The sequence below is a fragment of the Saccostrea echinata genome, unplaced genomic scaffold (genome assembly GCF_033153115.1).
Source record: "Saccostrea echinata isolate AGI-Se365-2 ecotype Australia unplaced genomic scaffold, CSIRO_AGI_Sech_v1 ptg000019l, whole genome shotgun sequence".
In the NCBI taxonomy this organism is placed as follows: Eukaryota; Metazoa; Mollusca; class Bivalvia; order Ostreida; family Ostreidae; genus Saccostrea; species Saccostrea echinata.
In genome coordinates this window covers 4,038,350-4,063,942 of record NW_026889768.1, presented here as the reverse complement: position 1 = coordinate 4,063,942, position 25,593 = coordinate 4,038,350, and the positions used below count along the sequence as shown (strand labels likewise).

General features: G+C 35.5%; 1 protein-coding gene across 1 annotated transcript; it reads left to right on the top strand.

Annotated features, from left to right (window-relative positions):
- The first annotated feature begins 336 nt into the window (after positions 1-336).
- LOC133189688 (uncharacterized) lies at positions 337-13,509 on the top strand. The gene is made up of 9 exons (XM_061325086.1): positions 337-421; positions 713-1,805; positions 1,887-2,167; positions 8,070-8,267; positions 8,352-8,440; positions 8,838-9,100; positions 9,184-9,443; positions 9,542-9,628; positions 13,384-13,509. Exons 1-9 carry the CDS (start codon positions 337-339, stop codon positions 13,470-13,472), a joined length of 2,445 nt encoding a protein of 814 aa, XP_061181070.1. The 3' UTR covers positions 13,473-13,509.
- Positions 13,510-25,593: the final 12,084 nt, after the last annotated feature.

The window sequence follows — 25,593 nt, the reverse complement described above, 5'->3', positions numbered from 1 at the left end:
TATAGAAAAATAATGTCTATGAGCTCTGCAAAATTACAGATTGTATTATTCGTCTTCATTAGGGGCGGAGCGCTTCGTTCTATTTTAACCCTTTCCATCACACATTCCCCTACCTATCGGTTTCGGGCAACTTAACATAGCATTAAGTTAGTATGATCATAGGGATTCCTTATTTAGAAACGCCTTTATGTTGACATTTAAAGGGTAACGAGATACTCATTTGTGCCTTTATGTAAATCCCCTAATTTTGAGTCTTACAGGAAAAACTAAGCAAAAAGAACATATGTATTAGGCATTAGGCTGTCTTTGCTTTTAATTATTCCACAAAAAGAATTCATGGATTTGAAGACAGCTAGCAGCGGTCGTTCGGAGCAATTTGCGGCCATCCTTTACTCGGAACCCGCTGCTCTGGGGCTAGTGTGTAACTCTGTTGCAGCATATGTTGTGGCCGTTGGAAACATAATACATGTGAAGGAAGAGGTTTCAGGACTAACAACGATTGTTGCAGGAGAGTATTAAAAAACGAATTTGTCTCATTGCACTTTTTTTATTCTAATGATTTACATCAGGTTATGGCAAGCTGAAGCCTTGTTCTGTGTTTAAAATAATTACCATAAAAGCAGTGTTTTTCTTAATTACTGTACAACTATTCATATACATTAACCGTAAAATTTATCTAAGAAAACGATCAACCAGTTAAAAACTGTTTCAGGTGTCCACTTGATTTTGATTGGAGGATTTCTTCAGTTAACATCGGGAATATTGAGTTTCCGTAGAAACGACCACCTAATAGGAACGACTCTCGCTGTTTTTGCCACACTATGGATATACCAAGGCTTTGCAAATATTGTTATGAAAAACAGTAGTAGTGATGTTACAAAAACTGCTCTTCCAGTTCTAATTGCCTATGGTACTATAGCTTTGTCACTATTCTTGTGTTCCTTGTTTGTTAATTTTATCATTCCCCCAATTTTAGTGGCCATGACGTTGACTTTGATATTTGAGTCTGTAGGTCTTTTCTATGACTGGGGTAAGAAAACTGCTGTTGCATTTGAACTTATAATCGTTCTAACAGCTATCTACGCAGTGATTGTTATTGCAACAAAGGGTATAAGTCAGAGGTATATCTTGCCAGGATTTGGAAATGCGCCTATAGATCCACTGCTTATAAAAAGAAACGTCAAAGGGTCTAATAAAAAGGAAAAACGAAAGAACACTAAGTATGCTGAACCAATGGGGATGGGCTACATGGGAAGTACCATACCAGCCACCGTGGTATGTTTTCTTGGTCTTGGGTACTTTCAGGATATGAGGGTCCCGATCATCGGTATTGGTTGTGGCTCTTTCTTGCAACTCCTGGCAAGTTATTACTCTTTCCTCCGTGGTGATGTCTTTAATAGTGTTCAGTTTATGGTACACTTTATATTTTGGACTTCCAAGTCTTATTTTTTTTATATTTTGTCTATTGACTCGAATCAGATGACATCGACTGTAAATTATTATGGTTCTTGGGGAGTAGTGTTGGCTTTGGTATTTATTACAGTCTGCTCTTCCACTCAACCAATTGTTGTTTTTATGTATAATTGTCTTCTAACCTCGACCTCAGTGTTGTCGGTAGATCACATTCCTCAGTCCATTCAGTATTATACGTTTGGGATTTCTGCAATTTTGTTGTGGATATTCACAGTATACATTTCCACTGCATTTCTACTAAATTCTTGCGCCGAGAAACCTGTCTTATTCGTTGGATCAGAGTTAGTCTCCGAAGAACGTCTTTTTTTCTGTTGCAAGAAGAAAACAGAAAGGTTAGACAACCTCATTTACTCGTTTATTAAGATTCTAATGCTACTCATTTATTATATGTACTAATAAACTCTAATCTGCAGGAATGAAGAAGAGAATGATACTTCAGAGGTTGAGGATGACGAAAAAAGAGTTCAAATAATAAACACTCTATTTTTCCTCTGCAATATGGTAGCAGCCATTGCTTTATCGCCCTTAGAAATAGCCAATCAGAAAGCATCATTTTCGTTTCTGCTGAGTGCTGGTGTTGTTGGAAATGCAATAAATGCCCGCTACTCATATGCAAGTGCAAGTCTTTCACATGCCTTTGTGTGTTTGACTGGAAGTGTGATTTGGTCGGCCTGGTCAATTCATATATTTCACGGTATGGAAACAGATTGTTGAATGTCGCATTTTTATGCCCCTGGATCGAAAGATCCCGGAGGTATATTGTTTTTGTCCTGTCTGTCTGTTTGTTTGTCTGTCTGTTGTCAACTTTAACCTTGCCCATAAATTTTGATTGGTTGGAGCTATGACTTTCATATTTCACATGTGTATTCCTTGTGACAAGACCTTTCTTTGGGTACCATTATATTTGACCTATTGACCTTGACCTTTGAGTTTGACCCACTTTTGCAAAATTTTATGAGACTTTAACCTTGGCCATAACTTCTGAACAGTTGGTGCTTGGGGTTTCAAACTTCACATGTGTATTCTTTGTGACAAGGCCCTCCTTTGGATACCAACAACTTTGACTTTTTGACCTTGGAGTTTGACCTACTTTTGAAAACCTTTAACCTTGGCAATTACTTTTGAACAGTTGGTGCTTGGGATTTCAAACTTCACATGTGTATTCCTTGTAACAAGACCTTCCTTTGGATACCAACCACTTTGACCTTTTGACCTTGACCTAGGAGTTTGACCTACTTTTGAACAACTTTAACCTTAACCATAATTTTTGAATGGTTGGTGCTAGGGCTTTCATACTTCACATATGTAATCCTTGTGATATCAACCTTCGCCATAACTTTTGAACAGTTGCAGCTAGTGCTTTCAAATTTCACAGGTATATTCCTCGAGACAAGACCTTTCTTTGGGTACCAACATTTTTTATCTTTTGGCCTGGATTTTTACTTGCATTTGAGAAACCTTAACCTTCGCCATAAGCTGCCATACGGGGGCATTACTGCTTCACAAACACATCTTGTTTATCATGAAATTGTCATTGAATGTAAATCAACGTCAAAATATCCCATCTTCACCTTATTTCAAAATATGATCTACAAACTTACATACCACACAAATTATGTCAAACTTACTTTTTACTTCAAGTACCGAAGGATGATACATTGTATTTCAGAAGTGACCTATCTTTTATTCTCAGATTTGAAAAAAATCCTCCATATTCAACCCAATTATATCCTAGCATATTAGCATATCCCATTCCCTTTCTCACAAACTCTTATCTCTTTCTGTCAATCATTTGTCCTAATTTTTTTTTGGTGAAATGTCTTAACCTACACCTTTTTTTTTCTGAAAGCTTTAGTGAGCTTTTTTGATTGAAATTGGTCCTTTGTCTGCCTTTGTTGTCTTTGACAACTTCACATTTTCATCTTCTTCTCCAGTACCACTGAGCCTATTTCAACCAAACTTGGGATCAGGACATCCTTGGATAATAGGATTCAAGTTTGTACAAATGAAAGGACGTGTCCTCTTTTAAGGAAAGGAAATAAAAAAAATCTGTGAAATTTTAATGGCATCTATTAAAATATTCTTTTCAAAAAGTACTGGACCCAAAAAATCTAAAACTTTTGGTAAAGATGCATTACTATTAAAGAAGTGTAGATTCATATTTATTCTCATCATGAACCCCGGGGCTAGGGTGGGGCCACGACAGGAATCTAACTTTTACATAGGAATATATAGAGAAAAAATCTTTAAAAAAAGATGTGTTTGTGAAACACTGATGCCCCCGTATGGAAACTTATAGCAAAAATTAAACTTTCTCAAACGCAAATCAAATATGTCGGTACCCAAAGTAAGGTTGTGTCTCAAGAAATATACCCGTGAAACATGAAAGCCCTAGCAGCAACGATTAAATAGATAAAGAAAACGTTTTAAAAAATTTCAAAAGTAAGTCAAACATCAAGATCAAGGTCAAATGGTCAAAATTAATGGGCCCCAAGGAAAGGCCTTTTCACAAGAAATACAAATATGAAATATGTAAGCCGTTGCATTAATCGTTTAAAAGTTATGGCCAAGGTTAAAGTTTTTCAAAAGTAGGTCAAACTCAAGGTCAATGGATTACGATTATTGGTATACGCGGCTAGCATAAGGCTGTCCGAAAAATATCAAACTGTTCTAACTGTAGTAACTTCTCTGAACTACCTAGATATGACGTCATAATAGCATATGACGTCAAGTCACTGCATACTTGAGTTGACATGACGGGGAAAATGTCATAACTTTTACATTCCTTTCACATGGCATGTAAAAATTCTTCGCATTATTGTTTGATTCAAGTGTCTGGATTGTTCTTTAAGCTTAATGTGTTGTTATGATGTTGATCATTTGCAATTTAATAACGTTATTCCTTTAACTTGTCCGATATACACTGAGTGGCCAAAAGTATTTGCAACAAACATGGATGACGTCATCACGTTGTAATATGGAATGCATGAGAAAAAAAAATTTCCTATAAAATAAAAGTTATTTACTTACAATATTCCTTAAGTATTTTGTTGCAGAGCCTTTTTGGATGATAACCTGTCGTAGTCTGGAAGGAATCGACGGATACAGGCTACGAATGTCTGAGAAAGTCCATTCCAGATTCTTGTGACTGCAGCCACCAAGTCATTCTTGTTTTCAATGTTGTCAGTCTCACGGCATAATTTGATTTTGATACAACGCCAGACATTTTCGATTATATTAAGGTCTGGGGACTGAGCAGGCCCACTAAATTTTTGAATACCGTTTTCTTGTTTCAAAGCATTGGTCTGTCTAGATGCGTGTGGGGTTGCGTTATCATCTTGGAAAATAAACTGGCGATTTCCAAACAATTTAACAACAACTGGCCATAAGTGATTATCTAGCAATTCTATATACTTTACAGAATTTAGATTTCCATCAACTGGCACAATAACACAAATCCCGTCGTACGTAATACAACCCCAAAACATACGACTTACTTTGATGGGTGTTTTCCGTTGATTGAGGCAGTAGGGCTTCCATTTTTCGGACAATTTTCCTCATAAACGTATAGAATTATTTTGTTTAACAACTACCTGTGTTTCGTCTGAGAAAAAAACTTTTTGCCACTGTTCAGAATTCCAGTGTTTTTTTTTTGCCTCTGCACCACAGTATTCTCCATTGTCGGTTAGTTTTACATACTGTCAGAGGTTTTTTTTTGGATTTTACCCCGCCTGTATCCTTCCTGATGCAATCTACGTCGAACACTTCTACTGGACACATTTGTTAGCTCATTTCTATTGAAAGTTGATGTTATATCTCCAAAAGATTGACGGTGATTTGCTTTAAGGATTCGATAAAGTTTCCGATCCCCCCTCTCATCTGTCACTCGCGGCCTTCCATGCACTTCGGGGGTTGTTTTCTACACTTCCCTTCTAATGGAATTTCACCAAAACTCGACCCACTGTACTACGATGCATTCCCAATGCTTCACCTATTTTATTGTTGTTAAATCCCCTTGAGTTCAAAAGTACGATCCGCTCCTTTAATTCAGTTGACAATTCTCTCTTTTTGTTCGACATTATTTACGTTCACAACCCACCAGAAATCGTCTGCTTTAGTTGAAACAAAAACGGTCCCGAAAATAAATCATACCCCGATTAATTCACACCCCGAATTTTATGTTCCAAATCTATTTCGTTATGCGTCAGCATTGAAAACAAAATTTGAAGCGAGTTAAATATGATGACGTCAGTTATGTTTGTTGCAATACTTTTGGCCACTCAGTGTACATGTATTCAAACAGTAACAAAAAATTGAATGTGAAACGCTCCCCCTTATACGTCCGTGGACAGAGTTAGAATGTATAAATCGTGTATATATTTGACTGGCACAAGCGATTAATAAGGTTAAATTGAAAATATTCTGTGTGAATCTACTAGAGAAGTATGTCCTCTGACTGAATTTTTCTGGGGGATTGTATGTAATTTATCCTATTTTGTATAAATTGCGATAAAGAGTGGAAAATTTCCCCTTGTATGTGGGTAAGTTGAATTTCTCGTGGAATATTTGCTCAGGAAGTTTAATTCAGACTTGCCCCCAGCACTTTATATGTAGCAAAGATCACGATGAATTTACTTATGTGACACATTTTTCTCAATAATGTTGTTTTGCACTTGTACCGATGCAATTTTTGTACAACATTTGGGAGTTTATAAGTGTCCGTCACGTGATCAACAAAGTCATGTAACATCACAAAAATGCATTATTACAATACCTGATTACATTCTCATCACAAGTTGACTGCAAATTCATACATAGATTACAAATTGAAATTAAAATCTAGCTTAAAATAAAATATATATTTTAATGCATACTAAGCCTTCGGACAGCCTTGACATAGCTGCATGCAAAGGAAGGCCTTGTCACAAGGAATGGACATGTTAAATATGATAGCCCTAGCACAAACTGTTCAAAAGTTATGGCCAAGGTTAAAGTTTTTCGAAAGTAGGTCAAACTCCAGGTCAAAGGGTTAAGTTGTTGGTATCCAACGAAATGTCTTGTCACAAGGATTACGTATGTGAAGTATGAAAGCCCTAGCACCAACCGTTCAAAAGTTATGGCCAAGGTTAACTTTTTCAAAAGTAGGTTAAATCCCAAGGTCAAAGGGTCAAAGTTATTTGTATCTAAAAGAAAGTCTTGTCACAAGGAATACATTTGTGAAGTATGAAAGCCCTAGCACCAATCGTTCAAAAATTATTACCAAGGTTAAAGTTTTTCAAAAGTAGGTCAAACTCCTAGGTCAAGGTCAAAGGATCAAAGTTGTTGGTATCTAAAGGAAGGTTTTGTCACAAAGATTACATATGTAAAGTACGAAAGCCTTAGCACCAACCATTCAAAAGTTATTGCCAAGGTTAAAGTTTTTCAAACTTATGTCAAACTCTTAGGTCAAAGGTCAAAGTTGTTGGTATCCATAGGAAGGTCTTGTCACAAAGATAACACATGTGAAGTATGAAAGCCCTAGCACCAATTGTTCAAAAGTTATGGCAAAGGTTAAAGTTCGGTAAAATTTTGCAGAACTGGGCCAAACTCCAAAGGTAAGGTCAAAAGGTCAAATATGATGGTACCTAAAGAAAGGTCTTGTCACTAGAAATACACATGTGAAATATGAAAGCCATAGCTCCAACCAATCAAAATTTATGGGCAATGTTAACGTTTTTGCAGACAAAAAGACAAACAGACAGAAAGAAGGACGGACAGGGCAAAAACTATACACTCCCGAATTTTCGATACGGGGACATAAAAATCTTCTCAAGAACAGAAAAGCCACGATTAGTCATATTTAACTGGAAGCATTTTCAGGTAGTGTAGATTCACGTTTTATTTTTAAATTATGACCCCAAGGGGTAGGGCGAGGCAACAATAGATGCTCAAACATTGACATAGGTATATATAGAACAAAAATCTTTAAAAATCCTTTCCTGAAGAATAGCAAAGTCATAAAAATATGGAAGCATTCTCAAGGAGTTCAGATTCAAGTCATAACCCCCGGGAGAAGGGCGGTGCCACGATAAAAGGTTAAACTTTTGCATAGGAATAGATAGGAAAAATCTCAAAAATATTCTCAACAACAACACAGCCACCTTTAGTCATATCGATATGGAAGCATTCTCGCGTAGTTTAGATTCAAATTTATTTGAATCATGATCCAACTGGTATAGCAGGGCCACAAAGGGTCCAAAGTATTACATGTAAATATATAGTAAAAATCTTCTCAAAAACATAAAAAAAAAAACATATTTATATGGAAGCATCCTTGAGTAGTCTGATAGTGAAGACTCACGTCTGTTCAAATGACCACCCAGAGGAGGTTTTGGGCCACAATATATTATCAAAATTTTCATAAAAATTTAAGACATAAAAAAATATTGTGAAGAACAGCAGCAGGGCCATGGGGACTCAGTTGAGCGTTGTGGCTAACGGGCCTCTTGTTTTTTTTCTTTATCTTGCTCGAAAGGAAACAAACAAAACGTCCTGAAAGTAAAATGATTATAAATGAACTAGTTTAAATCATCAATTGCAAGTATTTACAATTGTAGCTACAGGGATAGATGGGGACAGTGCAGTAGCGATAATCAGTATAGGACTGTGTGCACTCTCCCTAGTAGTGACCTTCAGCATGCCAAGAACGTGGACAGTGCTGGTCAGCTTTCTTATGGTTCACTCTGTTTCCATCATCACAAAGGTTTACAATGCGGAAGCTAAATATTATCCACTAGTATCATCAGTTTTAGTTGGTATGTAGACGGTCTTAAGGCATCAAGGAATGTTAAAGTGATCGAAAACATTAAGCGTTTTATTTGATTTTTTTTTCAAAACAGGCTTGGTTGGTCTTTATGGATTCATTTTGTATCTCGGAAAAGGGATTTCAAATAAAAGAGTGTTTCCTGAGGGTGAACCCTTGCTGAAGGTAGATCTATATACATGTATATACGACAGTAAATAATGTGAAAACTTGCATTGAAATAAAGTCTTTTACATGATTCAACATAGTATTTACTTCTATATATTCTCACAACCATTATGGTCTTTTTTAAAACAGTTTACTGAAATAAACATGTTTTACATTTCAATATGCCATAATTCATAGCATACAAATTCAATAACAAGCAATAGGCTGTAGTTAACTTATTTGATTTACAGAAGCTAAATTGCAAGAATAAATCGTTTAATGTTTATATTTATAATTACTATGTATTCATAATTTTTTTTATTAATTATTTAATATTTATCTTTCAATTCATTGGTACATATTAAGTTTAATGATATTATGGAATGGAAATAAATAAAATCATTTTGCATTCTAGATGAGAAAGCCAAAAATGTCAAAGTTGCCTTGTCCGACTTTTCGGTCACGAATTGCAAGTGATATGTTTAAAGCTGCTGAGGTCCTTAAAAGTGGTGAGGTCATCTGTGTTCCCACAGACACCGTGTACGCTCTCGCTGGATCATGTACTCAACCCGAATCCATCTCTAAAATATACCATATTAAAGGAAGACCGCCAGAGAAACCAATTTGTCTGTGTATTTCTAACCTGGAACAGCTAAAGGCAGCCAATCCGCCCTTCAGGTATTGCAAAATCAAAAGCAAAAGTTCAATACAGGGATACAACATTAAGACATAGATATTTTCTTTAACATGTTTTTTTTTAGTCCTTTACTGTGGAGATTCATGGACAGGTGTTACCCAGGAGGAATCACGTGCGTTGTCAAGAAAGGTGATTGGCTGCAGAACCTGGGGGTTGGTAAGGCAGCAGAATATGTTGGAACAGAAGAAAGTGTGGCCATTCGGGTCCCCGACAGTTCCGTTTTATCCTACTTAGTCAGTCTTACAGGTCCATTATCCATAACGTCGGCCAACCCAAGCGGAGAGCCGGACAGTACACATCACAGTACTGTTATTGATACCCTGGGTAATGACCCCTTATTTTTACAATATCTAAAATTTAAATTTTTCAGCGAGTTTATGATCTATAATGTGATAAAAGTCTTCCAATCTTTAATTATTTAGGTGAGAAATTAGCTGGTGTGGTGTGTGATGATGAGTCAAATGAAACGGTAGCTTCCACCGTAGTTAATTGCATGAAGATTGATGAAGGTAGTTTTAAAGCACTTCTTATGGCCTATCAAAATCACAGTATAAGGAAAAAATTGAAATTAAGATATTATAACGCAAAATGAAAAGGAGTAAAAACACGAAGAGAAAATGCATGATAACATGAAAAATGCATGATATTGTTAATGCGAAAGACGGCGTCATTTTACCTTTCAAAAGGTATAAAATCGGAAAGTGAAAAGCGTTATTACACCCTTTAAAAAAAGCTAAATATACACGTCTTAATTAAAACACATAATAGTGAGAATCAAGAGACATTTTATCGCAAAAACGCGTAATTATGCCTTTCACAAATGTGTTATGAAATCAAAAGGCGTAATAATGCATCGTAAAAATATGCTTCAATACGCCTTTCAAAAAAAGACATAACAACGCGAGGGGAAAAGGAGTTTGAACAGAAATAAAGGCGGTAGTATCAAAAGACTTCATGAAGGAAGAAAAGGCGTCATTAAACTTTAGCAGTGAAAAGGAGTTATGTTATAACATCTTTCCAATTCACGTTGTTACGCCTTTTCTAATGGCGTAGTAACGCCTATTTATTTTGCTTTATTACGCTTTTTTGAAAGGCGTTATAAGCTTTTCACAGTGCGTTTTGGAAAGGCGTATAATATAATGCCTACTTTCGCGTTATATATATATATATTTGCGTCTTATCGCCTTTAAGCTTGGCGTTATAAAGCTCTTCAATCTTTTTTTGGCCAACTGAGTCATTCAAGTGACTTATTGCTATCTGTTTTTGTCCGTCTTTGTTCGTCGTCCGTTAAAAATTGAATATTTTCAACTTCTTCTCTGGATTCGCTGAACCATTTTCAACCAATTTGGGCTTATAAGGTCTATGCGTAAAGGGAAACGAAAATTATGAATATTATAGTCCCTGCACCCCTGGGGATTGATGAGCGGGACAAAAACCATCAAATAAATGCAATCTTTAAAATCCTATTCTTTAATAATGGACATCAAGCAGTTTAAATGTTGTCAGGATTGTAATAAGCATTGAACCCTCTACAAAAACTGTGCATTTCTTGGTCCCACGGTTCTGGAGTTAGGACGGGGCTTTAATGATCATATAGTGAAAATGCATAAATTCTTTAGAAATCTTCTCTCACCCTTTATATTTAGCAGATAAACTAAGTGCATGATTCTGATGAGCAATGATGCCTCTTCAAAAATTGTTAAATGTGTGGTCCCAGGGTTAAGGACTCTGGTTGGAGGAGGAGCTCTATTGATTATTATATTGTAAAACTGCATTAATTCTTTGAAAATCTTCTCTCACAGGATGAAACTCTGCCATTCAGTCAACTGAATGGTCACTGAAAGGTCTGGAAAGGTGACTGAATGGCAGAGCTCTGCCATTCAGACTCATTTCCATATACATGTACTTTCAGTTTCTATTCAGTTAACCGAATGGCAGATATTCATTCTGTGTCTGCTCCTGGGTATTAAGCAAATAATGTACAAAGTTATTATGAGCAAGGGTGCCTCTTCCAAATTTGTAAATTCATGGCCCCTGGGTCAGGGATTCTGATGTTAGGGTGGGGCTCTATTGATTATATGGTGAAAATGCATTAATTAATTCTTTGAAAATCTCCTCTGCTCTTAGTTATTTAGTAAATAAACTAAGTTCCTTTATGATGAGCAAGGGTGCCTCTTCCGAAATTGTGAAATCTGTGACCCCAGGGTCAGAGGCTCTCGTGTTAGGGGGAGTCTATTGATTATATAGTAAAAATTAGAAATAAAATCGAATACAGAATTGCCAATCGCTTAACCGCAATACGTTTCGACCGATTGGTTATTCGTATCAAAAATTCTCGACATATTTCATCATTGTAAGTCTTACTAAAATTAACATATAGACTATAAAGATATTACATGTACTAATATTATGTTTATAATCTACTTATAATCTACCCGATATATGCATAACTTCAATTTTAATAGGAAAAATCAGTTTTAAAAATTCAGAGATGTAACGCAAGTTCATTCTGCATTGTAACCAAAATCAAAGCTAAGTCGGAACTATCACTTAATTTTCAATGTTTGTTTAATAATATAGTTTGATAGGTAACTGCAAAGGATAGAAGAGGTAAGATACACATATTATTATCACATTACTCGGCGATCATATAATTAAAATCATTAAAGAAACATAGGACAGGTTGGGGTAATGACATGTTCTTTAAACAGAAATTAACATTTCGAAAACTGACCAGCTACCCCCACGATGTCAATCTGGAGAACCTTAAAAAATTTTCTCCGAATCAGCTTAAAGGATAGGTGAAAATGTTATTATTTCAGATATTTTTATTTGTATTTTTTAATTGAATTTTCAAAAAATTGTGTTGAAATTTACACATATATTAATTTTTTCCGACTTACCGATTACAGATTTTTTAACCGATTACCATCGTTCCGACTGAAGAACCGGTTAACCGATCAAAAATTGTAATCCCTAGTAAAAATGCATTATCTCTTTGAAAATCTTCTTCACCGCTCTGTATTAAGCAATAAAGCTAGTTATAATGAGCAGAGCTGTCTCTTCCAAAACTGTGATTTACATTGTCCCTGGGTCAGCGGATCTGGTGTTCTGGTAGGAATCTATAGATTAGATAGTGAAATTGCATTAATTCTTTAAATACCCTTTTCTCCTTCTTTGTAATTAGCAGACTAATCACATGGTTAGGATGAGCAAGGGTGTATTTCTCAAAATTACGAATTCCTTTGCCCCTGAGAGAGGGGTTCTGGTGTTACGGAGGGACTCTTTTGATAATATTGTGAAAATGTATTAATTCTTGGAAAATCTTCTCTGCTCCTGGGTATTTAGCAGATAAACTAAGTGCATGGTTATGATGAGCAAGTGCGTTTCTTCAAAAATTGTGAATCTTACGGCAATAGCACCAAGGTCAGCGATTTTGGGTTTGGTGTGGGGCTGTGTTGTATATAATGAAAATGCTTTTTTTTTTGCTATGCTCATGGGCATTTGGGCATTTAGGAATCAAACAAAATACAAAGATGTAATAAGCAAGGATATTTTTACCAGATTTGTGAAATTTTGGACCACTTGACTTGATCAAGAGTTCTGGAACTGGGCAGAGCTCTATTTATTTGTATTCTACTGAGAGAATTTTTTTTTCCACTTTGCTATTCACCTATGATAATTAATTACTGTAAATATTGTAACTGAAAGGCCAACTGAATAACAGAATTGCACTAGAATTTTTATAATATTTAATACGAAAAATACTTTCAAGTTTCAAAAGTCTGGTAGAGTTGTAAATCATAGATAAATAAAAATGAGACAAAATGCCTTAGCTTTGTACATTAAATGTTCATCAAAGACCAAAAGAGGCCAATATGTGGGGATTGAGATGTTTATTAATAGTAATCAAGCACTATTATTTGAATAGTACACATGTTGATAGTGACATATGCAAGTGCAGGCAAGTAAATAGATCTACTGTAAGATTTATTGCAGAGTACTAGGCTATTTACTTTGTTGATTCTTGTTCATTCTGTTTCTCTTACTTTGGGCAACATAGCTTCATTTATCAGTTTATTTTTGTTTTATCTTATATTTCTGTGAATCCTTTACATTGTTGTATTATACGCAGGTGACCGTAAAGGCCATTGGGCCTCTTCTTCATAGTGAGATGCTAAAACTTGTTTTTATTGTAATAGAAACATAATAATAGTCAAATAGTAAATAAATTAAACATAATAACACCATATCCTTTTTGTAGGTGTCATTTCTTACTTCCGAGTCGGGTGTGTCCCACTAGAGATTGTTGATAAACTGTTTGCAGATGTGAAGAAAGAAATCCAAGAGTAGGGAGAAAAAGAAACCATTATAACTCTATTATCTATTATTGCCCAAAAGTGATTTCCAGTTCAACTTTTAGAAAGGATTATCGAAAATAAAAGCATTGCCAATAACATGAAGAAAAAATTCTGTTATTATTGCGCTGATTCATTTTATATATATATTCAGTAGAATAATGCTTTTTAAAATGGTCAGGTAAACACGCAATGTTGCTTAGAAGGCAATTCGGGCCATTTCAGATTATTAGAACCCAAGACCATAATCTGAGAAAATTTGAATATTACTAGTAGTCTCGCTTTCCAAGACTCTAGCTCTCGGGACTTTGCACGAGGAAGAGACTCTCGCTCATGCAAAGTCGCTAGCGAGAGTCTTAGAAAAGCGAGACTAATTTTGAATGAAGAAAAGTTACGTCTGTATAATATAGAAATCCATATACGACGGCCAATTGCTTACTGTCAACTTCTCGCAAAAAAAATTCAAAATGATTCCAATATATTCTTATTTAAAACTTTGACCGTCTGCTGTGTCCCCCCCAAACCCCTGGAGGGTCATAATTTGAACAAATTTGATTGTACAATACCTAAGGTTCCTTCTATATAAATATGATTAATAATAGCTTCGTTGTTTTTGAGAAGAAGATTTTTAAAGATAGTTCTTATGTAGCGTGTATGGTCAGGTTCTTACAAGGGATATATATTTAATGTCCCTTTTACTCTGTCTGAGTTAATGATTGGAATGATTATCATGACTGCTCTGTCTGAGGGTAAATCACACAGTACTAAAATTTTTCTCTCATCTAGAGATAGGGACTGAGTAATGTACTACTTGCACAGTTGTTCCTCTTCTGAGTTTCTATTGATAGATAAGAACCGGGTGTCTCAATCTTCAAATTTTCTACACATAAAACTTAACATCACTTCCCTAGGATACTAGCCACTGGTGCTTATAACTTTTATACTTTTATTTTGCTCTTACCCTCAACTTCTTTCCCAGATAGCAAGCTTACGTTGGGCCAACGCAAGCCCAACGGTGAAAATTGCGTTGGCCCTCTGTCAGTTCTATGCGTTGGCCCAACATCATCTTGCTCATCGGCCCTACGTTCAACCAACATGTTGGCTCGACGTTGGGCCAACATTCGATGGTTGGTTATCTGGCATTGGCCCAACAATGGCCCAACGTTTAACTTCCTGTTGGCCCAATGTTGGTTCAATGTTTTTTTAAAGCTAAGAATGAATGTTGGACCAACGTTGGCCCTACGTTCTATAAACATGTTGGCAAATGATCGGCGATTGAATTATTTTAGTTCAACAATATGAATTCCTGTAACCTTTTTATTTCCATAATTACGAGTAAAACACGAATGAATAAATCCTGCATGGTAAATTATCTTGTTCCTCAAACAGATGTTCTATTTTTTGTCACTCCTATGGAATGAAATCAACAGAGGGAAATAAAGGTAGTTCAATATTTTCTTAAGTCTATCCCATATCACTTCAATCACTATATAATATTCCTCTAGAACAAGAGTCCCAGTGTTCATATTTGTGAAACTTTAGAATGTTCTCCTGCCCATATTACTTCTGAACCATTCACTCCTTTTTTCCTGTTCATGTTATTGTTTCTTTGTCTGTGAAATCCATGTCTCTCACACTGATAATTGAGATAAATCACTCACTGTCCATTATATTCCAAACATCAATGGTCTTGTAACACAAAGGGTTTTCTCCCCACTAGATGCTATAAATGATATGAAAAATATATCAGTTTAATCCGTTCAAAAATGATGTCACTTACTACTTATAAGTTATAACTTAAACAGATTACTAGTAAATATACATGCATATTTTGAAAATTGCAATTCTTGAATAACTTGTTCAATTTTACAAACTATGCTCAAGTTAAAACTTTCAGAGATAAAATTCTATCAATCACACCTAAAACGACTATACTTATATTTCAAGGGCTAAAACAATCAATTTTCTCTGTCTTGCGATTCAAAACGGACACGCACATGTATATGCTTTGTTCAAGTGTTGCAAGTGATAAGATGTGACCACTCCGAGTTTACGAAACAGAGCTGATTAGGATGCCTGTTTCCTAGGAAACCAGCAAGTCACCTGCTGAGCCAGTGGATTTCACCACTGACCTAATTATTTGGAGCTCTAAAATTCAGCACTTAAAAGTTCCATGATGCTAAATATAGAATCTACAATTAAAACTTCTACATGTATTTGCAATGGTCTCAGACACAAATTACAAACATAAATCAGTATTAAAAATCTTATTTTCATAAATTAGGCTCTGGAATAATTTTTCATTTTTATTAATACATACACTGTAAAATTATTAATAAATGGGCTATTAAGATAATCCATTGTTCATAATATTTTAACGAAAGATGAGATGTTTCTATTGAAAGAAGCTTAATTGGTTCTAAAAGATACAAATTTAATATGTGTAATTAACAGATCACCAACATGTATGTTAATGAAAGTTGATTTTATCCCAATATTCACTCCGTTGAACCAACGCTGGGCCAACGTTGAAAGCCATATCAATACCTCATTATAATCAAAATTTACTACGTTGGGCCAACATTGGACCAACATTATATGCCCAACAGACATTTCATGTGTTTCATGTCAACATTACTTGGTTGGCCCTATGTTGGGCCAACATTACATCCCAACACACAGTGGCTTTGTTTTAAGCCAACATCTACTTGGTTGGACCTACGTTGGGCCAACACCAAATGCCCAACATATAATGGTCATGTTTCATGCCAACATTTACTACAATGGACCAACATTGGCCCAACATCGCATACCCAACACCAATGGACCAGCTTTCACGCCAACATATCATCCGTTGGGCCAATGTTGGGCCAACATTTACCGCCCAACGCCAACACTATACCAACCTACCAACCATCAACCAACGTTGGCCCGATGTAGTCTTGCTATCTGGGTTATTGCTGATTTAACGGCCAACTTCATTAACAAGCTCCTAAGTTTACCAAAGCCGTTGCCTTATATACCCTTTGGCTAAGCCATTCCAAAGGTTGTCAGATCATTCCACTATTTGAAGTCTTCAATGTGTTTTACGCGAATGCCCCTTAAACATTATATTTATATATTCCTATGTAAAACTTTGACCCACTGTTGTGGCACCGCCCTACCTCTGGGAGTCATGATTTGAACAAACTTGAATCTACACTACTTCTGTATTAATATGACTGATAATGGCTTAGCTGTTCTTGAGAAGAAAATTATAAAAAGATATTTCCTATATATTCCTATTGTAAACTTTGACCCCCTGGTATGGCCCTGCCCTACCCCCAAGGGCCAAGATTGTAACAAACTTGAATCTACACCACCTAAGGATACTTCTATAATAATATGACTAATCATGCCTTCTCTGTTCTCGAAAAGAAGATTTTTAGACTTTTCCTATATATTCCTATGTAAAATTTCGACCCCCTCTTGTGACCCCGCCCTTTCTACGGGGGATATGATATGAACAAACTTGAATCTATAGCATTTAATGAAGCTTTGACATAAGTAACATATTTAATAATGAGAACCTTAAATCCCTTATTTAAAAGGGACAAGATTTAGGGAACCCCGTTCTTTCAACTGTTGTCATAATTTTATAAATATTATGAATTTTTTGGAAGATTACTCCAGGCGATGGCCAAACACGAAAAAGAAGACCTTGACACTTTGTCAGAATGGATTAAGAGCATCAGATGGATGTTGAAATATCGCATTAAGCGGTTGAGGGGCTGTATAAAAACTATTTATCCTTCTGTCTTTAATAATTCAGAAGTGAAAAAGGAATTAGATAGATAACACGAGCAGTATGTACTGGTCCCAGCTGACAAAGCTGGTAACAACATACTCTTTGTTTGTAAGGAATATATGGAGATAACGAACAGTATTCAAGCTCAAAAGTCCATTAATCAATACAAAATAGGAGCAGAGCAAACACGGACCTCCAAACATCAGAGGTGGCTCATTATTTGAATTGTATTTTAGAGGAACTAGGATTTAATTCTACGGGTGGATATCCAACTTACACCTATGTCTCCCTTTCTAAGGAGGAAAGTCTTCAAAATCATTTGTCCGTTTAGATACTTTTAATATTCCCAACAATCAAAATGAATTTGAATTACCATACCTTTACTGGATTCCTAAGCTTCATAAACATCCTTACAAACAAAGATACATAGCGGGTTCCAGTAAATGTTCTACCAAGCCTCTTTCTTTACTCCTCACTAAAATATTTACTGTAATGAAGGAGAAACTTCAGGAGTACTGTACAACAGTATATTCGAGAAGTGGTGTAAATCAGACATGGATACTTAAAACCTCCAAAGAATTTTTGGAAAATTTGAAATCACAATTTTTTTTTCTAAAATCAATAGCATTAAAACGTACGACTTTTCAACACTTTATACAACCATTCCCCACGAACTGAAGTCCAGGCTTTTTGACATCATAGATAGCTGCTTTTTCAATAAAAATGGAACTCGTAAATATACTTACCTTGTCATTGGTCATTTACAAAATTATTTTGTTAAAAAGCACTCTGATTGTACACACAAGTACTCTGAAGTTGATATTTTAAAGATGCTTCAGTTTCTGATTGACAATATCTATGTAGTTTTTGAAGATCAGGTCTTCCAACAATCTGTTGGAATTTCCATGGGTACCAATTGCGCCCCCTTATTAGCAAACCTATTTTTTATTTCATATGAAGCAGTTTATTCAAAAACTTCTATATAAGAAGAAGAAAACACTGTGGCCTTCAACTCGACATTTCGAGATATCGACGACGTATTATCACTTAACATTAGTTACTTTCATCCATATGTCGACCCGATATATCCCAGTGAGCTTGAAATAAAAGATACCACAGATTCTGACACATCTATTTCATATTTAGATATTTTACTAGAAAAACACGTTAATGGTAAGCTAACAACAAAGCTTTATGATAAACGTGATGACTTCCCTTACTTATGTAGCAATATACCCTTATCACAAGCATATGGGGTTAATGTCTCCCAGTTGATTCGATACGCAAGAGCATGCTCTACGTATGAACAATTTCTAAAAGGAGGCAAGCTATTGGCAAACAAGTTGATGAAACAAGGATATCAACAGTTTCCTTTGAAGTAATCTTTTCGCAAGTTTTACGGTCGATACAATGACTTCAGCACATACAACCTATCATTAAGTCAAATGCTAACTGACGTTTTTTTATACTTATTGTTAGGCCATTATTTATACATTGAACTGTCTACGGATTTTTCCGGGTTATTATTTCTCGATCATGACAAGGAGCACACGGCGGGTGTGACCGGTCGGTGGGGGATGCTCACTCCTCCATGGCACCTGATCCCACCTCTAAATTTTTAGGTCCGTGTTTGCTCTGCTCCAAATTTGTATCGTTTCATTGGACTTTTGAGATTAAATCCTTTTCGTTATCTTCATATTTTATTTCATCTTTTCTTGCCCAGTGGTTTTTGAGAAGAATTTAAGATCTTTAAAAGAAGCCACCAAATTTTCACGAATTCTTAATTATCTCCCCTTGAAACAGGACGCGGCACTCCCTGTAAACAAACTTAAATCCCCTTCACCCAAGGATGCTTTGTGGCAAGTTTGGTTGAAAATGGCCCAGTGGTTCTTGAGAAGAAATCGAAAATGACGACAGACGGACGCCAGACACTCTTTGATTAGAAAAGCTCACTTGAGCTTTCTCCTCAGGTGAGCTAAAAATGGCAGATTCAGGATTTTTTTACGGTGATGGCAAGGAAGGCGTAAACCGCAGGAAAGTGAAACAAAAACTTTCTTTGTAGTCAAATAATTCAAAAGCTTTTTGACGAGGGAGAGGTTAAAGGCTTATATAACGTCAGAAAAGATAGAGGTGGGTGGGGTTATCTTTATCTTCAAAGAAGACTAGTACTATTCTTAAGTGTGTGTTGGGGGGGGGGGGGGTTCACATATGACAAAAGAACGAACTTTTGGTAGGATTTTTGGTAACATTTGTTGGTATCTGCATTTATACTAAAATCATAATAGCAAGCCGCGCGAAGCGCCGCACGTAGCTGCGAGCTCTTCAAACAACGCTGGCGAAGAGAAAATTCGGACTGTGCACATTGATCCAAATAATTTTTTTCTGCAGGAAATTCGAGACCCACAATGCAATGCAGATGCAACTAGCTGCTAACTATACGTTCTTGCGGTATTTAAAACTGTCCCGAATAATAAACTCGCCTTGATTAAATGGATATTGCAGATAATAAGTTGATTTTTATAAAAGTTCTTTGTTAAAATTTGCACTTTTCAGACTTCCTTCGTTTTTGAAATGCAACCAACATACGATGTAATGTGACGTCACAGTCTAGACATTCCAAATGTCTCGTGCAGTTTGAAGAGGCGGCTCTAAGTTAAAGGTGAATTGGTATTCAGTAAAAGCGAGCGCAGAGCGCTCAAATGACTAACGTTTAAGAACAGAGAAAACTCGATATGAAAACTGTATATTCATCAAGCAAATTTTTTTGTTAAACCTTCACCGAATTCCTCCGCTACCAGCATTCCACGCGATAATGGCGACTATAACAGGTCCGCAGTTATGGTAAATATTTAGTTCTTGCAGAAAGCTTAAAAGAAACAAAATATAATTCCATCTGCAATCCTTTCGTTACAAAAAAAAAAACAAGGCATATTTAGACTGTTACGGAAATGCAACTTACATACATCATATGACGTCACAGTCTAGACTGTGTCTCGTGCAGTTTGAAGTTTGAAGAGCCGGATCAAAGTAACAAGTGAAAGCTGTCTATAGCTAGGCTTCTGATGGTCAACTGCACTCGCCCCAACGGTCACATAGTAAAACATATTCAACAACTGCTCTCGCCCCATCTCCTTGCCCCAGCGGTCGCACCGTTAACATATTAGCGAGCGCAGTGACCTCTTTCGACAACGTCTGGGTGAAGAAAAAATTTGGAATTGGCACATTGATCCAATTGACTTTTTCCGCAGTAACCTCTGGACCCAAACTCTTTTGCGAATTGCATCTCGCCACAAACTACGTTCTTGCAGTAACAACACAAAAAAAAAAAAATAATAAACTCTCCTTAATTTAATGGATATTATAGATATATAGATAGTATATTAAACGTTGTTTGTTAAAATTTGCACTTTTCAGACTTTGTTATGGTAATGCAACTAATAAACGACGTCATGTTACGTCAGAGTCTAGACGTTCCAAAGGCCACGTTCGTTTTGAAGAGTAGGAAATAAATTAAAACTGAATAGGTATCTGCGCTCGGCCTATAACCCTCTCACCGTCAACATATTAGCGAGCGCACTGATTTCCGTTGAAGCACGTAGCGAATCGAGGCTTTTAGAAATATCGGGGAAGGAGTCCCTATAAATTCCTAACATATACGATACAGTTGTCCTCCCTCATTAACGAAGTCTGCACCTTTTTTATTACTTGTCAAGAGATTTCTGGTGGGTTGTGCCCCCCCCCCCCTTCTCCCGCGCACACTGAAATTCTTCCTTACCTAGGAACATGTTTTGTTGTTTTTTTTTACATAGAGCACAATACCTTAATGTTTTACAAAGTATATCAAAATAAGATGCTAAAAGGTTTTAGAAATCATTTTACTCGTGGCAAAAATATTTGCGATTTTCCTTAGTGCTTCTCTTATATTTTATATCGGCTAGGGCTAAGGTTAACACCCTTATTGGAGTTCGGTCTTTTGCTTTCAACATTCCTTCTCCTTCCCGGTATAAACTTTCCTGGATCTGCCTCTTTTTTCATTGTAGTAATATTGTTGCATTCAAGCATGCGTACTAAGAATACGACAGTAGGTGTGACGCAGTTCGAAACGTCAACAAAGTTTGGGTTTGGATATTTTACGAGGCTATAGTGTAATGCAGCGCAATCTCCTCAGTATGGAAAATTCAAAACAAATAAATTCAACATTCTTAAAACACTATGAAATTTACAAAAAATATAAAAATAATGTGGGATTGTTGATCAAACATGAAATAACTTGAATGAATTCAAACATCCATGAAACTAATTTTTACCCTAACTATTCAAAGAAAACTGGTGAATTTTAGATGAAAAACTTTGATGAATAAATTGTGGTGAATCGACGACACTAACGATTCTTTATCACCAATACTTCTGTTGCTGTAAGTAAAGCTATGGTGAATCAACGCCACCAACAGCTATCTATAATCCGAAGATCTTAAACATCTGTAACTCGGTGTAAAAATATAACCAGTGGTAATGGGCTAATTCCTATTTAAAGTTACATAGTGAGTCAATATCGTGTGCTTCTTTTAAGATAATTGTATCATAAAACTAAAGATTTATGAGAAATATGAATAAGGCGAAGTTTTGAGATCTCAACTGCACGGTTAAAGCAATAAAAGACTGCAAAATGTAATTGCCGGAAAAAGAAAAGTTGTATCTATGCCGTGGTTATTATCGTCAATGTCAAGGTCATGTGTCTTTTATTTTTAGCGTGAAACTCGTAAACAACATTGAATTGGAGCAATCAAAAGTGAAGAATACGTTCTGATTTTCTTTTTTTAAAGATTATATCAAAATCCTCGGTCATCCAACATTTATATCTATGGAATTGATACCATGGTAACTTCTTCAACTTTTCTGCGCATGCGTACCTAAAAGAGGAAGAAGTGAAGCAATATTTTCGTTTTGGGGCAAACTAAAATTATTTTTACTTTTATTTTTCTCCATTAAAGTATATTTTTAGGTTTTGAAACCGGTAATTTTCTGAAACCTAATACTTTCAAGAATTGAATAAAATTTGCATGTGTCTTGCAAAAATTCTACTTTTGTCAATTTTCCCGTTTTTCCGTCACGATGTCTTTTTAAGTAAAATTAAGTTTTAAGAATTCTATAAGCACAACATAAATAATCCAGATTTCACCCAAATTTACCAATGACACTAATCCAATTATAAACCATAAAATCACCAGTTTAAATTAACCAATTATGAAATAATACCAATTCTCTCAATTGTGCCTCTGACACCCTTGATATCTAAGAAGAACAGCTCTAATTGTCTCTGTAACGGTTTATAAATGCTGGTGCTGTAATCAATTGACCGTTAGTTCACCAGGAGGTACCATCTTCCGGCTCACTGAGATTCCGGCTGACCAGTACACAGATGTAACTTTACTTAAAGGCTAAGGGTACATATTTAAGAATTTAGATTCTTTTACTTAGTACTAACTACCTACCCAAATTTAACAACATTATCTAAGTTATACATATAGCATTATCCCCTTCTAAAGACTATTTAGTCCCTAGATAGATTATATTATACTAAACAGGTGTTTGAATGAACTGAACACATAAATCATGCAAACATATTTACAAACAAAGATACCAGCAGCAGTCTGTAAGTTCTTTCTTGCATATTCATGAATTTCCTCTAACTTTTCCTCTAGCTCATATGCATAGTCAGAAGGGTATTCGTTTTCCTTTTCTTTGGTAATCTTTCAAAATAAAGATCAACAGGAAGTGCAATTTCTCTTCCTTACATGATGGAACATGGCGTCACTCCTGCTGAGGCATCAACTGATGATCTGTTTATGACAAGCCAAATTCACAAAAATTAGATTAACATAGTTTAACAATTGATAAACTAGGTTTATCGATTGTAAGCTATAGTTTACGAACTGTAAACTATAGTTAACGATTCCTTAACTATAGTTTTCACCTGTAAACTATATTAAACGGTTGTAAAGTGTAGTTTATAAATTTACATTTTCCAATCATAGTTTATCGTCATGAACTATAATTCACACTCGTACACTATAGTTAAGAGTTGTTAAATATAGTTTATGAATCTAAACACCTGTTAACTGTTAACGATAGTTTTCAATTTAAAATCTCGCGGCACCAATCGCTAGAGGAAACACTGAATGTGTTTCATTGCCGTAAGTTCTTTATAAAAACGAAACATATAAACAGAATTACTTGAGTGATTTCTCTTCTTGATAATCTTGAATTTATAAGTCAAGCTTTCAGCAACTCTTTTGATACCAGCAATGCTCAGTCTTTTTTGTTTGATCTGCGCAAAAGGTTGGAAAGACTGCAAGGATAAATGTCATTGATTTATTCCCCTGCTGATGAAGAATAATTTGATTACAAACCGTCAAAATGCATTTTCCCTATCTTCTCTTTTAAATAAAACATATATTTGAAACAATGATTTTCCTGTCATTTTCTTTTTATTTCCAACTAGATTTGCTTTTAAATGAAAGAACATTTATTTTTAATGTCAACAAGAAAAATATATATATTTAAGAACAAGTGAAAGTAATCGTTGTATAGCTAAATCTTATCATGTTGTAACTAGAATTAATCTATCTATATTTTACGGACAAAAGTATTGTTAACTATAGTTTTGACCGTTAACTATACTTTAGAGTCGTGAAATATAGTTTTACAGAGAACTGTACATCTCCGATACAAAATCATAGATTCTGGTGTTAAACTGTGTTTTTCTACTATAAACTATATTTATCACAATTTTGTGAATTTGGCGTCTTAAATATCTGTAAACCATAGTTTACAACCGTAAATTATAATTAACTCACCTTAACTATAGTTTAGGGTTGTAAACCATAGTTTACAAATCGTGAAACCTTATTTATCAGATAAACCATGTTTTGCAATCGCAAATGGTTGTTTTCGGTGTTAAGTATAGTTTACACTTGTGAAACATAGATTAAAGCGTTAACTTTGGTTTAGAGATGTGAAATATAGATTGACATCGTTAACTATGGTTTAAGGTCCGTAAACTATAGTTTACAGTCGATAAACCTTGTTTATCAACTGTGAATCTATGTTTAGCTCATTTTTATGAATTTGGCATGCCATGTCTGTAAGCCATCATAATAAAAGGTATATATTTGTCCCAGTTCTTTTGATGTGGCTAGAGAAACATTGAAAGCATATTCTCAATCGTCTGATTCTCTTAACATCCTATCTGATTGTGGTCTGTATGTGCTTGTACGAATCTTCTGGATTCCTAGAAATCTAAACATCTCTTTTTTAAAAAAAATGATTCAAAGTTACTTCTCTTGAGACTCCAAATTTTGCAATCATATTTTTGATTAATGCATTTGCAACTGTTACGCCCTCCTGGTCAGGCAACGGAACTGCTTCTGTCCATTTTGTAAAATAATCCTCCATAACAAGTAAATATCTGTTTCCTTTACCACTCATAGGTAAAGGGTGCATTAAATCCAGAGCAACACGTTCTATAGGAATCCCAACGGTATACATCTATAGTGTTCCTTTATAATGTTGTTTCGGTCTTTTCATTGATGCACATAAATCACATGTCTTACACAGGTGTTCAACATCTCTTTTCATCCCATACCAGAAAAAATCTGGCTTTAATCCGTTCTCATGTCTTATTTATTCCCAAATGCCCAGAGGTTGGCTAACTGTGCAATTCATGCAAAATAAATGACCTTAGCTCTTTTGGTAATACCAGCTTCTACGCTATCTGATGTCCTGAATCAGATTCCCACTTCTGATATAAAATGCCTTGTCTAATATTAAGTGAATCCCATCTGGCTAAGTCATACTTAACTTCCTGCTTTCCGGTAAAATAATTCTCCATTCTGGCTTTTCACAAGACTTAATCCAAGTCATTAACTTAATTGCCTAGGATTTTATCATATTTTGAAGCTTCTTTAAATTCACGGGGGAGATAACTCCATTCATTATATCTTGACAACTTTTACCTTCAATCCCATCGCTGAGCTTCCATCTGAGTCAATTCCTAGAAATCTCTTTGTGGTTTGGGATACTCTATTACATCTTCCGACCATCATTTCCGAAATAGCTAGCTGCAGATCTTTGTCGAAGTCTCAGGATAAGTCATTTCAGTTTGAGTTTGTACGTCACGATATGTATCAAGTCTGTGATTCTTTTTTTTTTGAACAAGACTCACTCGCACAGGGTCTTCTGCTTAAAGAATCCGCATTATTGTGTACTCTTCCTTGCCTGTGTTCAATTTCCATATTGCATGTCATACATTGCCCTAATTTCTAGTAAT